The 17,276-nt window shown below is 35.2% G+C and overlaps 1 protein-coding gene across 1 annotated transcript in view; it reads left to right on the top strand.

Annotated features, from left to right (window-relative positions):
* The window catches only part of LOC105215227 (F-actin-uncapping protein LRRC16A), a 76,887-nt gene that overhangs the window by 54,715 nt on the left and 4,896 nt on the right, over nucleotides 1-17,276 (top strand). The window contains 17 exon segments of the mRNA XM_054233903.1: nucleotides 6,129-6,265; nucleotides 6,334-6,423; nucleotides 6,496-6,657; nucleotides 6,722-6,819; nucleotides 8,104-8,291; nucleotides 8,372-8,449; nucleotides 8,515-8,696; nucleotides 8,940-9,091; nucleotides 9,184-9,435; nucleotides 9,745-10,474; nucleotides 11,880-12,042; nucleotides 13,684-13,755; nucleotides 14,984-15,004; nucleotides 15,958-16,555; nucleotides 16,627-17,009; nucleotides 17,012-17,114; nucleotides 17,186-17,242. Of these exon segments, the coding sequence (XP_054089878.1) occupies nucleotides 6,129-6,265; nucleotides 6,334-6,423; nucleotides 6,496-6,657; nucleotides 6,722-6,819; nucleotides 8,104-8,291; nucleotides 8,372-8,449; nucleotides 8,515-8,696; nucleotides 8,940-9,091; nucleotides 9,184-9,435; nucleotides 9,745-10,474; nucleotides 11,880-12,042; nucleotides 13,684-13,755; nucleotides 14,984-15,004; nucleotides 15,958-16,555; nucleotides 16,627-17,009; nucleotides 17,012-17,114; nucleotides 17,186-17,242 (3,466 nt within the window).

The raw sequence follows: 17,276 nt of genomic DNA, 5'->3' as shown, positions 1-17,276 counted from the left end.
TGATCAAAAACAGACGGCGAATTTTTTAGTCGTACAAAGCTCAATACACAAATATTCCCATATATTTAAAAATAATATTTTTTTTTATAAATTACGAATATTTGATTACTCATCTAAAAAACCATCCACCTTTTATACTTTTGCATAATTGCACCAAAAATTATGTAAAAATTCTTTACAATTCACGGTGTCGCGGGTATTTCATATGTGTCTACACTTACCTCTATTCGTTGGTCAAATATGAATATGAATGAATAGTGCGCCTGCACTCACAATTCAGCGCTTTGTGTTACGAGCATATGCAGTATGTCGAAGTTTAATTAAAGTTTAATTCAATGTTTTTTGTGTGTAAAGTTCGTCGACTTTTCACCCATTATGCGAACATGCGCCTATTTACATAAGCACACACATTTCATATATATACATGTGTGTGTAATGTAAGTTAGTCATCATATCTGCAAGTGTACAACCGCTGAACATTATACCGTTCAGTGGAGCACCAAACGCATGGCAGGCCACTTTCCATATTTCGTTTTTACGTTTTTTCCTGCTCCGCCTACAGTGGACGTTTTACTGACTAACTCTGTTCTGTTGGCTGACTCTAATAATGAATGCAAGTTGTTATGTGCTTAAAATACGTATATATACACAAATGATTGCGTGTATACGAGAACGTTATTGCAATGCGAGGTCCATATGTACATATGTAACGCTGTGACTTTATAATATTTGACCCACACGAGAGGAATGTAAATGACTAAAGCTGATTACTCTTATTTGCTTAAATGCTTAAATTATGAAGTCTGCAAATATATGTTGGAATAATGAGTAAGACATTCGGAAACAAAATGTTGAAATGCTTTGATCTAAAAATTAATATACTCGTACTTATGTATGTATATAATTATACAATTTATATACAATACAATGTATACAATATATTTATACAATTTAATTTAATACAAGGATGCTTGTGCATGCCTCATTGTAATGGCTTAAGCGGTCCTTATTCCCTACTCCCTTTTATTCAACACTCCCCTGGCCTTATCTGCATTATTGTCTTCCATAATTCGAAATACCAATTGAATCAATAGTCCACAAATTAGGTTAGAAATGCAGAGTAGCTTTTGAATTTTTACAGTATCATGTAGACATTTTCATATCTTCCACGTCATTTACACTCCTATTATGTATCTATAATAACCTCAGTATAGTCGCCTGCAGGATTCCATTGACCGAAAAATACATTAAGAGAGGCTACTGTCGAATATGGCAGTCTACTGATCGCCAGTCGCCATTTTTCGCATATTATCTATTACTATTAAGCCTTATATAGTATCCAAAAATGTGAAACTGTTCAAGACCAATTTGTAAATGCAATTCAAAAATTAATTAATTTATTTGTTTTATTGCTTATTATTTATTATTTTAGTAGTATTTTGCTCTTCTACACTTATGTTAAATTTTATATGTTTTAGACATATTTTCTGTCGCACCAATGTTGTCATTTCTGTAAGAATCACTGATATTGTATTTAGGTTGTGAAAATCCGAATTCATTCATTCTTTTTCATATTTTAATTTAAATAAATTATTTTTGTTCACCCATTTGTATTTTGAACTGCACAAATTGTGATACAGCTAAACAATGCTGCCTAGTATTTTCAAAATGATTGTTAAAAATGTAAACTTAGGGCTGTTACATGCGTATTCTAGGTTACTGAGACAAACATTACGATAGGCTACGTAATATGAAATCTAGTGTCGGTAGCCAGGGCGACTATTCTCCAGTTGCCTTACACCATTGCTGTGTTAATTTGATTTAATATGGTACCTTATATCGTAATTGTTTAGACTCATAGTCTTTTCGAACTTTCATCTTTTGTTAAATAAGATTTATGTCAACACGTTGTTAGACGTCTTAGTCTACCACCTCAAGTCGAATACATGTGATATTCTAGAAGAACAGGAAAACAGGAAATTTGATATTTGGACGTCTTAGTCTACCATCTCAAGTCGAATACATGTGATATTCTAGAAGATTCAAGAAGAAGAGGACAGCAGAAAATTTGATATTTGGATCAAGATCATCCGACAATTCTTCAATTTATACAAGTGTCTTATGAAAGTAAGGTTATACGATTCGATACGAACTGACTCCAGTAGTGCTCTATCATAAGAGGCTAGATTAGGTCAAGGGTTAGATATTCGCAACTGCAGAAAGACTCACTTAGACAGCTTCGACAATCCATTGTGACACCCAAATACTCCTGACGTCTAATGTCGATTTCAAGGATATTTTTTATATTCGCGCGACCGTGATCAATTTTATTGAAGCTTTCCGCCAAGTCTACAATTGACAATATGTAGATATGGTAATGAGTCATTACAGTAATCGCATTTAACATGCTATCAATCATGATTTACTTACTTGTCATGCGCCCAGAACATTTATCATTATCACACACACAGTACCCCCATCGACCTTCTCTTGAGTGTGTGTGTGTGTGTAAAAACAATATGTAGATAGTATATATAATTTATTGTTGAAAGCACTTTAATCACTTTTCATTTGCGGCTGATAACAACAATAAAAGCATTTATGAAAAACAAAACGCTCCTGACACATTGTTGAGACGACAAGCAGACGAGCTGTCAACGAGATATTTTACACCGCATAAGAAAACAATTGGCAATTGTTTTGCAGCAAACACAGCGCATCGTGTGAGGAGAAGCAGGTGGCGAAGACCATCGAGAGAAGACTGCTCTGCTTTGCAGAGTGCATGCAAGGGCACAAAAGCGTAGTTAGCAAACAAAATGGGCTTTGAAGCGTTCTGCTGCTCAAACAAATCTGCCACACATGCATACAACAACAAGCGCAAACAACAATGCACGCTCACATAAAGGCACAGTGGCTCGAAGGTGATACTGCAAACACAGAGCGTTCCAAGTATGCATGCATTCTCGCTGGCGGCAAGCGTGCAGTGCCCCCAACCCCACACACAAAAGACTGGGGCTTCTTGAATGGTGCGATGATGCCTTGATTTTTAGCACATTTGCCGGTTTCACTTTGTCAATGTTCCTCTAGCCTTTTTCTCTCGCTCTTTGTACAATAGTTTCTTCAACATCTAAAGCATTCGTGACGACATAGCGGTTAATAAATTAAAAAGAGAGAAATAATAATTATAATAATGTTGATGTTAATAATAGCAGCAAATGTTCATAAACCAAAAAAAAAATGTGCGCATAAAATTGCTGCAAGCACGCGGCACGCGAGTTGCATGTGCCTCTGTGCATGCCACCGTGTGCCTTCGTGATTTGTTGCGCTCGGATGGCGCTTGTGGTGGCTCTGTCTATCTCCACTTGCCGCTTGCATTGTCTGCAGTAATTTGCGGTTGAGTGAACAATTACTAAGTTCACAAATTGTTAGCTATTAATTGTTTTAATTGTTGTTGCATTTTTTCAACACATTCATATTCAATCAGTAGCAATTGTCGAATTTAATGATTTTATTATGTACGAGGTTTTAAATTAAACGAGCTACTTATTGGAGCTACAAATTTGCATTGCAAATAACGACATCTGCCGAATATATATTTATGCCGGTACAGAAACTTAAAGGATTTAGATGGAAAGTTCCGGCTTAATTCCGGAGCTGGGTGCCTGGAGAAGATGCTAAACTTCGTCACTGAGCCTAGCATATCAATAAATTACGGTCATGATCTTCTGGGAGATGTTTCAAATTTGGATTCACTTTGGGAAATCTGCTGATCTTTGACCTTTCATGTGCTGTAAAGTCCACAATCATTATTTGTAGTACATCATCCCACACTTGTTTTAATAGTAGTATTGCATTGCGATTGAGATTTAAAAATATTCTTTTTTACCACTTCTTTCAAAAATTAATTGGAAAAGTAACATACACTAGTCGGCATAATTATTTTGACATAGCGATACCCCTGTTTCTTTTTCAATTCGTTCTTATTTTTTAGAGAAAATAAATATTGGTTATATTTATTGTAGTTAGCTATAATGTTAGAATTATAAATATGCCAATTTTTAATTTTTTATATTTGATTTTGATCTATTTTTTTAATTAAAACTAAAAAGAATGAAATTCATTATGTGGCATTAAGTATTTTGACAACATACATATTGTTTAACAATTAAATATAATATTTTGTTTTGTAAATTTAATATAAACATACAATTAATAAAAAATATATCCTCAATTCGTATCGTATAGGTTCAGAACTGAATCCACCAAGGTTTGGAGATCCTTTAGCAATTCCATTCCACTTCTTTGTGATCTTTCTGATCATTACGAAATTCATGTTCAATAACATTCATGTCATCGAAATTTGTCTAAATTTAGGAGTAGTAAGAACAGTATATACATATGTCCAAGTTACTTGATTTTACTGACCACTCACCTCGGATATCGTGACTCATTAATATTAAGTATATAGGCGCTATAGAAAGTATTCAACCCTTTCCCTTTGGATTTCAATAAGTTATATCTTAAACTGACCCAACTTTTCGGTATAATGTTAGCCATAATTTCGACCATTTCCGAATGATTTCAATTTGTGCTTGTGATACTTGCAAGTTAATGCTTCAATTTATAAATAGTCAATACAATATTTGATATTTCCTTATTCACACCTGTCAACACTCGATATGAGCCGTATATATTATGTTCATGTATATGTACATAAATGTTTAATAAAATTGTTTCTCTTTTCTATTTGTTGCTACTTTTCATGTCTGAAATACTCGTGGGAGGTTCTTTGCTACTTCTTACATCCAAAACTTTACAAAATGACTACACTGCTCATCCTTTACGATATTTGTACAATTGTTTATTCACATGTATGTATGTATGCATTCGTATGTCCATGTGTACACACATTTGGGAATACTTAGTTTATCTCAAAAAGTTTCCCGGTAGTTCTTAACCTCTGTTCTAGCCCAGTGACTTTTCATGTACACAAACATGAATGTGTACATACATACTTATGCACATATTTATTCGTAATATATTTATATAACCATATTTGTATGTATGTATGTCGTGGATGTAGCACTATTGCGCCAACTTGACTGATGGAAACAAAGCTACACTTAAATAAAAACTCAAACTAAGCAAAGTTTGTCTGCCGCGATGGCGGGAGATGTGTTTACACGTGTACATATGTATGTGCTTTACAACTATCTAGCATATATTGTACAACTTATGTATATTTGTCTTACATGCAAGCCGGAGCCATATTGGCTTTCGAAAAGTTGACGCCAAGCACATTCTAATAAGCACATTCACCCAATGATATTTGCCGGCGAGTAGTTAAGAATTGACAGACACTCGGGATGTGTTTTTCTGCTCTTCTTTCAAGGATGTACACACACCCACGCCGAATCCACGCATACTACACGCCCGCAAGCAGCGATCGGTTGCATTGGCAGCAGTGCAGCAGCGCTTCATTAGCCGGAAATGTATGAAATTATATATGCCGCCATTCAATAGCGTTCTATTTTCAGTCTCCAGGAAAGCCAATCAGTTAGTTGCGAAAACTTTATTTGTGCCGACCCATTCATTCGCTTTAGAAACACGCTGATATTATTAACAAAGTTGTGCCAAGTTGAAAAGTGTTGTGCTACTTAGATTTCTTCTTCCAAATTACGTGCCGTCCTAGATTTTCACATTTATGTGTAACAAAGTGTCTACTCTACACTCCTCTACTTACTTTTAAATCACATTGTTATTCGAAGTCGCCAATAAAAACGGGCAATTATTTAGATTTAAAAATTAAGAAAGCTCTCCATTGATGAGTAAAATGTTTGCCAAGTTTCCAGAAGCAAAAAGCAGGAAAATCCTCAGAACAGTGGAATTCTCACACTCTACCTCAAACACAAAGCGACCCTGTTAAAGTTCAAATCCGTAATAAGGCTTCTGCAGGGACGTTGACGAAATCAAAGCCGCCCGTTTATTGGACATTCCTTTAGATGAAGCCATTGACCCTTAATTTCTAAAAATTATTTACTTATCTCTTTCAATATTTTATTATATCTTACTCGTATCATCGTAAAATATGTAACATAATTGTATTTTATGTTTTCCAATCTTTTCAGATCGACATTCAACCACCCGAGCGTGAGGTTGTGTTTTCCGAGGAATTTCGTCCCACAGATCCACGCAGTGTTGGCCCGTGTGGTGGCTTTAGCACACAATATGCTTGCATGTGTGATTTCCATGGGGTTCCCTACAGGTGTGTCCAACAAACACATTTAAGGAAAAAGTAACCTCAATTTTAACATGCATTTTTTTTCTTTGCAGAGAGGAAGTCGCTTGGGATATCGATACAATTTATTTATCCCATGATACACGCGTGTTGAATTTGCGTGATTTCGATCATTTGGAACCAAAGTACGCAAATTTAACGTTTTATTAAAAGAAATTGAACTAAATGCTAATATTTGCATATTATTGTTATTGCAGAGACTTAATGGCCATTGTGTCCGCATTGGAATATAATACATTCTTTCGCGGCCTAAAAGCATCACATATGCGCCTCTCCAATGAGACTTTGGAGCGTATACTACACGTGCTCAAGCGTTCAATGTGGCTGGAAGAGCTTCATTTGGAGGCATTAGGTTTAAGGTATGCTGTGCATCATTTATACATGTATAAGATCTCTTATATACTATTTGCATTCTGTCAACAGATCGGATTTTCTGCATAAATTAGCTGTATCTGTGATTACAAACAACAATCCCGCAATACGTACGATCGATCTGAGTCATAATTTAATTGAGGATAAAGGTATGTTGTCTGACGCGTTAAGCAACTAACATGTATAATGATACAGTACATACATATGTACATCATAGAAAAAATGCAAATGCATTCTACAACTCAAATGCATGTAGGTCAATAACATCTGACACGCACCACAAAAGTAAACGCAATTTAAAACGCCCTCTGCATAAAACTAACTAATTAATACCAACTACTACTAGCAATGAAAAAATAAATTAATTCTTAACAAATGTACATAGCCACATACATACTTGCATTTTATACCCACTTACATCCAAGAAAAACCCTTACAAAGTGCATACAATGTACAACTAGATGTAACCAGCCACCCTTTAAATCCAATGTAATCCAATTTAAATTACCACTCTTCCACTTTTGTAATGTAGGAGCAAGCTCATTGTGCGCCCTACTTGGAAAAATTGTGCAAGGTTTGATTTTCCATTCTGTGTACATATGATAATGTTTAGATACTAAATGTTAAAAGTCGTTACAAAAAGTTGATCTCAATTGCTTAGAAAATTTAGTTTGTTAAATATACATAATTTTAACTCGCAAATATGCGAAATTATGCAAAATTTCTATCTTTGAATGGTATTAGCTTATATTGTATATACTACACCTATATGTATTTATCAAATCCTTCCTTAAACAACAATTTCAATGTTGAATATATTATTTTTCTTCCAAAAGTGTTCTTCATGTAATTTAAAAAAAGCTCGCCTGTCATAAGAATATTTCTTAATTTCTATTATATATTCCTTTTTATTCCGCATCATTACTTCACCTATACGGCAACAACAAACTTAAAAAAAGTATTATAGCTTTCTTTCTTTGGCTATGAATTATAATTCGTCCAGAATAATAATCGACTGTTTATTCTAAATAAACATTTGATTTATTTTTCTTTTTTGAAATTAATAGTATACTGAGCAAATATTTTAGTTAAGTATTATATAACACGAAAAAAGATGTACATAAGCAATATTTAAAAGCACTGTGCTGAGTGTAAAACTCTTTATATTATTTATAAATAAATATATATAGTTCTTACTCTCTACTCCCAATTTTAACTTCATTAAGCTTTTTATATACTTGTCAATATACTATATACTTTAATGCATGTTGCATAGTTGCCGTTATTGCAAATAAAAAAGTTTATTTAATATATTAGTGCTATTCAATATTTTACTTCTTAAGCATATAAATGTTCGCTCTGCTTCTTTTGCTGCCAAACAATTTAAACTGTGAAAAATACACTCTTTATAATGTAAGTTCTCCCTCCCTTAGGTGCTATCCACCTGGCCGGTCCCATTGCCAAAGTTTCGAAAGGTCTTTGCAAGCTGGCGCTCGCTCACTGTGGTCTAACATCGAAGGGTGTGAATCAAATGTCGCATTCATTGTCGCTGAATCAAAGCATTTCCAATTCACTCACACATTTAGATTTAAGTGGCAATAGTCTCAAGGATGATATAACAGTAAGTGGAAACATACATGTATTGGAATTATATATTACATTATATATATTATGTATTAATTATTTTTATTTTATTTAAAGAATTTACATAATTTTTTGGCACAACCGAATGTTTTGGAACATTTGGATCTCTCATCGACTGATATTACCTTGGAGAATGTAAGCGCTTATTAAATACTGAAACCCATAAAACAATACTCATTAAATATATTTTTCATTTACAGTTATTTGGTGCCCTTTTACGCGGTTGTGCAACGCATTTATCACACTTAAATGTTTCACACAATTCATTTAGCACAAAAAAAGGCAAAGAGATACCGCCATCATTTAAACAATTCTTTACGAGTACATTGAGTTTAAAACATTTAAATATTGCCGGTTGTAAACTGCCAATGGAGGCGCTCAAGTAAGTGCAGTGTCAATGAATATTAAAAATAAAACTTTTAAAAATATAGACTGGTCTAAAATCAAAATTAAAAAAAAAAACATTTACAATAATAATGCAAAATAATTAATAAATAATTTGGTGTGCACCTAATTAAATAAATAACAAATTTTAAACAACAAAATAATTATTTTTTTAGTTATGTTTCTTGACCTTAGGATTTTACATTATTGGACTAAATCAACAAAATTCTTCATTTTACAGAAACTTACTACTCGGTTTAGCTTGCAACGAGTCGACAGCTGGGCTGTATTTAGATTTAAGTGGCAATACGTTAGGTGCCCAGGGCGCGCACGTTTTGGAATCATGCATACATGGTGTACGGGTTTTACAAAGTTTAGATATAAGTGACAATAGTAAGTTTAGGAAGTGGAATATAGACAAATATGCTTAAACTCATTATTATATTTTTCTCGACAATTTCTAATACTAATTCTATTTCTCCTAGATTTGGATGCCGAATTAGCTCCCGTTTTAACAGCGATTTCGAAAAATCCCTCAATACGTACGCTTTACATGACACGCAGCTTGACAGGCATGAAATTGAAACATATTCCCACCGTTATGGACGCGCTTGTAAATCTGATACAGAAAGACGATTTCCCGTTGGCTGAATTGGTGATCTCCGAAAATAAATTAAAGAATGATATACATGATTTCATTAATGCACTGGGAAGTAATCAGAGTTTGCAAAAATTAGGTGAGAACCTTATTCTTATATTTTTTACTTTTTTATGTTGAAAACAGTAAACCTTTTGTTATTCCCCATTATAATTAAAATATTCAATTTTATTCCTTTCCAATTCCAAAATATTCTCAACTATCTGATATAAAACCATCTCAGTAACCGTCAAACTTACTCTTATACCGTTAATTATGCAAAACGAACTAGCAAAGTAATAACTGTTTTTGACAGCAATCCGAAAATAGATTATTATTATATTACAGCTTATTTTAAATTAAAATTGTAACAGATTCCTAATCGTACTCCTTCTAACCCTTTTTTCAGACATTAGCGGCAATTTCATGGGCGACGTGGGTGCGCGTCTGCTCGCCAAAGCGCTGCAAATCAACAACAAATTGCGCACAATTTACATGGACAAGAACAACATCACACCACAGGGTTACGCCGATATCGTTTACGCATTAGAGAACAATCACAGCATGCGCACCATACAATACCCTGTCTTTGACATCACGCCACACATGAAAAACCACCCGGAGAAGACCGATGCGATTATGCGCAAAATGCAAGAGCTATTACAACGCAACTGCAACGGGCTCAAGCGCACTAACGGCCAAGGTTTTCGACTGCAACACGGTTTCATGCTCTCCTCCACACACCAGCTGGTCGACAAGTTGGTAGCCGAAACACAGGACAACATCTCGGTGGCAAAGGGTAGCGATTCGTCGGCCGTGCAGCGGCTGATTGATGACGCCGAAAATTGCAAACAATTAATGCCAAAGCTCCAAGAAGCTGTACGCTGTGAATCGCATCCGGTGGAAATAAAGCTAACGCGCATCGCCAGTGATCTCAGTTACACCATACAGGGTTATCTGGAGGAAACACTGGAGACGATGCTGCGTACTGCTGTGGAGCAATGCCCAAAAACTTTGGGCAGCCAAATGGTCGTGCAAGACTTGCGTAAAGCGCTGAGTGAGCGTCTACAAATACCCGAAGATTTTCTACAGAGTTGTCTGCTGAATAATGCCGGCAGTGAGATCATGAACAAAGTGGGGTAAGTTGTTGTTGGTATTACGCTTGTGTGTGTGTGTGTGAGAGGGACTGCCTTTGAGTATAATAGGAAAGCTTGCGCTTTTGTAAACTAGAAAAACATATGCGCGACGCGGGGCGAGCTTTTTAGAGGAGAAGCTTAGTGTCTATTATGACAAACCAAGATTTTTTTGGGTGCTTATGAAATATATCGATCATTTCTACAAAAAAAAATCTGTTTAAAAGCTTATTTTTATCTCGCCTTTGTCAATACTATATTTTATTTCAACGCGTAATTTCGGAACACTAATGCTAGTCATCAAAAATAAAATAAAATTAAAGAAATCCCTTATATTTGGCTATCAGTTATGCGGCAGCAACCCACTGTCTCCACTTGATAATGAGTCGTCCGTGCTTACCTAGCGTTAGCCGCGTTAGTGTGCGCGTGTACACATTGTTATGTATATTGCTTACTCATAGATAAGATTATACATTAGCGGCGTACTGTATGGTATTTGCGAATGAAACGAGTAAAACAGAAATATGAAAATGAATGTAAAAAATACAAATAAAAAAGCTACACAATGAAGCCGTTTAGTTCGGCGTCGAGATTCATTTTATAGCGATATCAAAAATATCCGACAATATGGAAATCAATAAGCCAAGCTGAGTCCGCATAACAAAACAACAAAAAACAAGCACAAGCAGCAAACAAAACTTCGCAGAATTCTAACTGCCAGTGGAGAGTAAAGTGTAAATCTGTTTTAAGACTTGGCAGCTGGCGCTGTTGTTGTGCTCAAAGCTGAGCATTAGCTCAGTGCGCCCACGACGCTCAACAAATCAAGAGGAGCCATTGCTATACACGGAGCGTCGACAGCTGTTACAGAGTGTCGCGAACAGCTGGTGGGGCGCTTTGCCAAGAACGTAGTGTCGCCTAAAAGAAACTGAAAGTTCTTAAAAATTAAAAATTAAAATTGAAAGTGCAAAATAAAAGGCAAAAATAAATACTTTTTGAAAACAATGGGGCGCGGTTGGTGTGGTTGGTGTTGTTGTGTGGCGCGTGATGGCAGCCGTAGCAAAATACCAAATAGAACGCTTAGAGAAGAAGTAGATGAGGAAGATGATGAGAATTTTTATAAAGTGCGCTATGATCACACTACCGAGAAGCTGCTGGGCGCAAACGGCTTGGCAGATCAAGATCAGCTACAGCTAAATGTTGCTGCTGTGCCAGCGCCAGATAATGAGGAAACGCAAACCGATAGGCAGGCGTTAAAAAAGTGATTACACTTGCATTTTTAAAGATTATAATGATTTTTACATCTACCTAATCACTTACATATATATGTATATATAGTGTTGTATGGGGTGTATATAAATAAAGTTCGCGCGCGCAATTAGTATCATTTTGTAAACGTTTATGTTTCTTGCAGGGAAATCGAACAATCCTTGGCGGCATCCATCTCCGATCGCGCCACTGATGAAGTGCTGGAGGCGCTGACACGCTATCGACGCGGCCTGGGCATTGCCGATTCGCCATCTGTGCTGCTCGATGAACCGCAAACACCTGATATTGTGCGCAGCCGTTCGAGTCATGTAAGTGTTTGACAAAATTCTATACAAAATAAGCTTTAGCTGGAGCAAAGTGCAACAAGCTTAATGAATAATTGCAAGTAATTAGAACTAGTTGACTTTGAAACCCGTTTCTATTTTTTATTAAACTCACAAACATGTATATGCATGAAAAAATTAATATATTTAAGGTTGTGCAGTGTAAATATGCTAGATAAGCGTATGCCAGCACACATAAAAATTTCCAATTCCTTATCAGTTTTTCATATTTACAAATACTTTACGTATAATTTGTTGTTGCTGTTGCGCTATTGCTTTTTCGTACACTACACATCTAGCTGCTTCGTTTGTTTTGCTGTTATCCTACAATGCTGTCATCGTCCAGCGAAATGCCAAAGTGAATTGTCTATTGCATGAATTTTTAACAATTTGGCATTGTTTACTTAATAAGCGTTATCGTTTGATAATGTTTCGGAAATGGTAGTATGGCGCAGTACCGCTGACACGCAAACCCATAAAGAGTGAAAACACTTTAGGGGCCTCAAATGCAATGGGCGTTCTCAATTGCACTACGCGCATACATCAAAGTCGCTGAATGTATGTAGAGATATTGCAACATTTTGCTGAGTTTTGCTCTCACCTTAGAGTATACTTTGTGCTCATACATGGAACATACATATATAAACATATTTGTTTTTCATTTTAATACACATTATTTTCAATTGTTGTTTTTGTTGTTGTTGGGCCGGTAGACAAAATTCCCCAAATAAATTTAATTTTTAATTGATCAGCTCCCTAAATTTAGCATAACTTGATTGAAAGTAACTAAATCCAGAGTTGTATAACAAGTTTGACACCAGCAGCGTTGACTAAAGTACAAATTACATTGAGAACTTAAAAAACCGACTTAAAAGCGCTGTAGAAAATAATATTACATATTAATTTCCTGGAGATTTATAATTTTTTGAAATATATTATATGTGCAAAACACAGAGGCTTTGACGTCGTTTTTTTAAGTTTCGATAAAAAAGAAATAAAATAAAAAATTAAAAGAAATAAATTAATCAAATTCATTCTACAGTTTCTTAAGTATTACTTACACAGCGTTGATAACAAAATAATATGCCTGTAGGCTTCCATAGATTCTATGAAAATATTAATATATTAAATATAGTTAAAATATTAATGTGAACAAGAAAAATAAATAGTTAATTGATCTTTAATATATGCGTAATTTATATATTTCTTATTTTATTTAATATTTTTCTTTTTGTATAGTTTTTGTGACCGCATTTCATTAGCAACTCTCAAATATCTTATTTTCTATATTTTAATTCTTAATTACCCATTGTGCACCAGCTGACACATTTATTTATTTACTTGTGATTACTTGCAGTTTCTTACAGCAATTCATTCGTTTAATTTGATTCTGCATCTTCACCATATTTTATGTTGCGTGCATTCACCTACTTTTTTATCGTCTGACGCTCTGCATAAAGTCAATATAAATATTTGCTAAAAATTAAGATTACTTGTTATTTGCAACTGAAAATAAGTAAATTTATTATTAAACGATTGTGCTTAAATATTTTATTTATATGAATGAATTTCTATATTCTTGCAAATACGGTATTTTCTATATTATTCCATTATTTTTTATTGCAGGATGCCGATGGTCTGATAATACGCCCCGGACGTGGTTCAGTCCTACCCAAAATGGGTCTGGAATCGCCCACTGTAAGTTTTGCCACCCTCAACACACATTCCATTGGATAGACAACATTTTCGATTTCATTCAATCTATATAACTACATATATCTATAACTACATGTGTGCATAAATTAGAACAGATGCGTGATTCATAGCCACTTCCCATTTAACATATATATGAAAGCGCAGCATTAAACCAATACAAATACAAATTGCAATGGTTCACAATATTTAGCGAATGTAGGAAATGTTATAAAAAAAAAATTCGTGCTAATTTTAAAAATTCGTGTAACTCCTCTTAGTCATAAACATTGCTTTATATATTATAATATATAAAAATATATATGTATATATATATACATATATCTTATACATTGTATATCAACAAATGCAAAGTAAAGACAGCATTTATTAAACCAGATAACTTTCGCAGAAACAGCAGTCAAAAGTAGCAAACAATCTATTTAGACTGTTCACATACGCTGATATCAAAAACTTGCAATTATTCACCCACACATAGTTACAAAGTAGCCACTATACACACTCACATGCACACTCATCCATACATATTTACACAAATATTTAATTAATCCAACATACAGTAGACCACTACACAAACACAACCACCACACACAGATTTTAGATGACAACAAAGCGTCTCCTACTGTCTCCTACACAATAACCAACAGATATTTTTATATTAAATATATATACTCAATATACATATATAAAGAAATTAAATTAAAACATTTGTGTTTTGTTTTGTGTCTTCCTCTTTCTACGTCTGAAAAAAAATACAACTAAAAACAAAAACAAACACAAAATGGCATTCTTAATCACTCACTTTGCATATGTTTGTATGTTTGTTTGACTTTTTGCATTCTTTCTACAAAAAAAAAAAAAAACAATACCGTTAAACAACGCGCGTTATCATTTGATTAATTCTCTTGAAACGTAATTAACCTAAACACCAATGAAAAATACATATTTATTTTAATAAAATTTTATTTGCAAAACAAAAATATTAATCACTATTTTTTGTTTTAAATATTGCCTTCAAAAAATAACATTTTCCAACTATCTGGGTCCAACACTAACAACAACGACCAACATTTACGCTCAACGCCATTCATTAAATATAACTCGTTCAATTTGTCGTCTACAAACTCATTACTAATATGCAAAACCAAAAAAAATATTAACAAATTAATGAACGTCACAAACAAATCAAATCACAAAATGTTCATTCATAAAGAAATTGGAATATCTGAACCTTGTAAGTAGTGGCCTTCATACATATTAATCGCACAAATGCCTGTATTTGATTTGTTTACTATTCATTTTATGTTGGCATGATGTTTATATGTACATTTATATATTTAACATAACTATGTTTTTATGTTTTTTTAAATGCTTGGTAAAGTTATATTCTAAAATCATAATTCAGTAAATAAAATTTAGTGGACTTTAAAGCGCCTCTTTGAAATTCTATACCATTAAGTTCCATAGTATATGTTTTTTTTAATGCTTTAAAAATAAATATTTTTGTAAAAAATGCCCTATATGCCCCAGCCGTTAGTACCAGCACTTAAAGATAAATAAATAATTGTAAGGCACGTGGATTTAGTTTTCACCCAATTATGACCAATTCTTGGGACGATCTACAATGTCAGCAATAACGTTAGAACGAACTGACTGTTTATTTAAATTTTTTCAATAAGCTGTTTTCTAATATATTATAATAATAAAATTAAAACTAAGATATTTTATAAAAACCAAATTCAATATTAATTTTATTAACCTCACATTTCGCTCATATTTCATTCAAAAATCATTTCATACTCGTAACATTGCTCGTACATTTAACTTTCTCGAGATGTAGCTAAACGTTTTATTGTGTTCAAATGTAAATTAGTGAACTTATACTTTTCAAAAGTCACAAAAAGCATTTGAATGTCAAGCCTAAAATAATTAATCCAATAGCTTGACATTAGCATAACAATGCCAACACTAATGCTGTATTATATTACGCGGAATTGAACACAATAAAACTTTTAGACGATTCTCGTACTCATACGCTTTCGAATTTCGCTTTGCTTTTCTGTCAACTCTCACTATTTCAATAATTTGTATACTGTTTGCACACCATAATCATTTGCACGTTTGTAAAGCACACAATTAATGCTATTTGGTTTCTTCACTCTCCCCCTTACTCCATTCTTCATATAGGCTACACCACACATGCCCACCAAGCGTCGTTCGGTGGCGCGCAAAGTGCGTCCTCAGTCCGTCGTGGAGAACCTCAGCTTAGGCCATATACCCGATCTGCTGGAGTCACCCTCGTCGCATCGCTCCTCGTCACAGCTGTCGCCACGCGATTCGAATGGCATGGGCGCCAGCGTTGCCGGCACCACCACCGGTGGCAGTGGCAATGGCTTAGACGATTTAGGTGGCGACGAATGCGGCGACTCAATTACTGAACTGCCCAGCGCCTCATTCCAATTGCAACATCTGGTTAAAGGGCGACCGAAACGTGCTAAGACGCGCGCACCAACGCGCCCACTGGTTGCGGTGGACAATAGCGCCGGTCCGAGCACCAAAGAGATAGGCGAGGGTTTGGATTTGTTCTTTCGTCCCGGTTCGGTGACGCCGACCACGTTGACTCCGCTGATTTCACCCACCTCCGAAGAGTGCAGCTCGCTATCTTTTGTCGACAGTCCCACGATGAGTCGTGATGGCAACGGTCATTTGACATCCGAGGAGACAACACCCATCTTGGAGGAGCGCAGACCCATTAAGCTGGATCGACAGTCGCCATTGCTCAAGGGTAAATGTAATAAAGCAAACCGAGAGTTAGCGCTCGAAACTCATGCATTTTTTTTACTCCACTCCTTGCAGGCGTGCCATGGACTACACGTTCCCGTTCGACAGACAATTTGGAGAAATATTCACCACTAATTGGCCGTAAATCGCCGCTGGTGAAAATGCGTACGGAAGGTGGCAGCGTTGCGGCGCATGATGATCCCAATTCAGTGTTGAAAGCACCGGAGCGTGAGAGTAAAATGCGCTCGCCAAGCACCGATTCGATACGCAGCCACACTGGTGGCGATGGCATCAGTGTTAAGCCCACTAATGGCATTATACGCACACCAATCATACTACAAAAGCCACGTCCCTGGTCAGTAGTGGGCAATGAGCCCAAAGCGCCTGGTGCTAATGACTTCCAAAGCAGTGACTCGAGTAAAACGACGCCGGAAAAACTCGATGAAGGTAGTCTGAGTAACAATTTATGAAATTCTCTTGTAACGTGCTTAATTGTTTACAAATTTCAGATGCAGAATCCTTATCGTTCAGTCAGAGCAGCAACAATGTTGGCATGGCGCCAGGTAAGCCACGGTGTATTTGTTTGTGGTTGTCACTTAATTATTAATATGAATGTCTTTAATTGTTCGTCTAGGTCCTGCATTGGAGAAGAAATCCGTTAGAGAACTTGCAGCAGGCTTAAGCCGCTTGGGTATGTAAATTTATGCACACAATGAATGAACAAT

The sequence above is a fragment of the Zeugodacus cucurbitae genome, chromosome 6 (genome assembly GCF_028554725.1).
Source record: "Zeugodacus cucurbitae isolate PBARC_wt_2022May chromosome 6, idZeuCucr1.2, whole genome shotgun sequence".
Taxonomy (NCBI): domain Eukaryota; kingdom Metazoa; phylum Arthropoda; class Insecta; order Diptera; family Tephritidae; genus Zeugodacus; species Zeugodacus cucurbitae.
The sequence above is the reverse complement of the archived record's forward strand: the minus strand, read 5'-3'. Positions and strand labels throughout refer to the sequence as shown.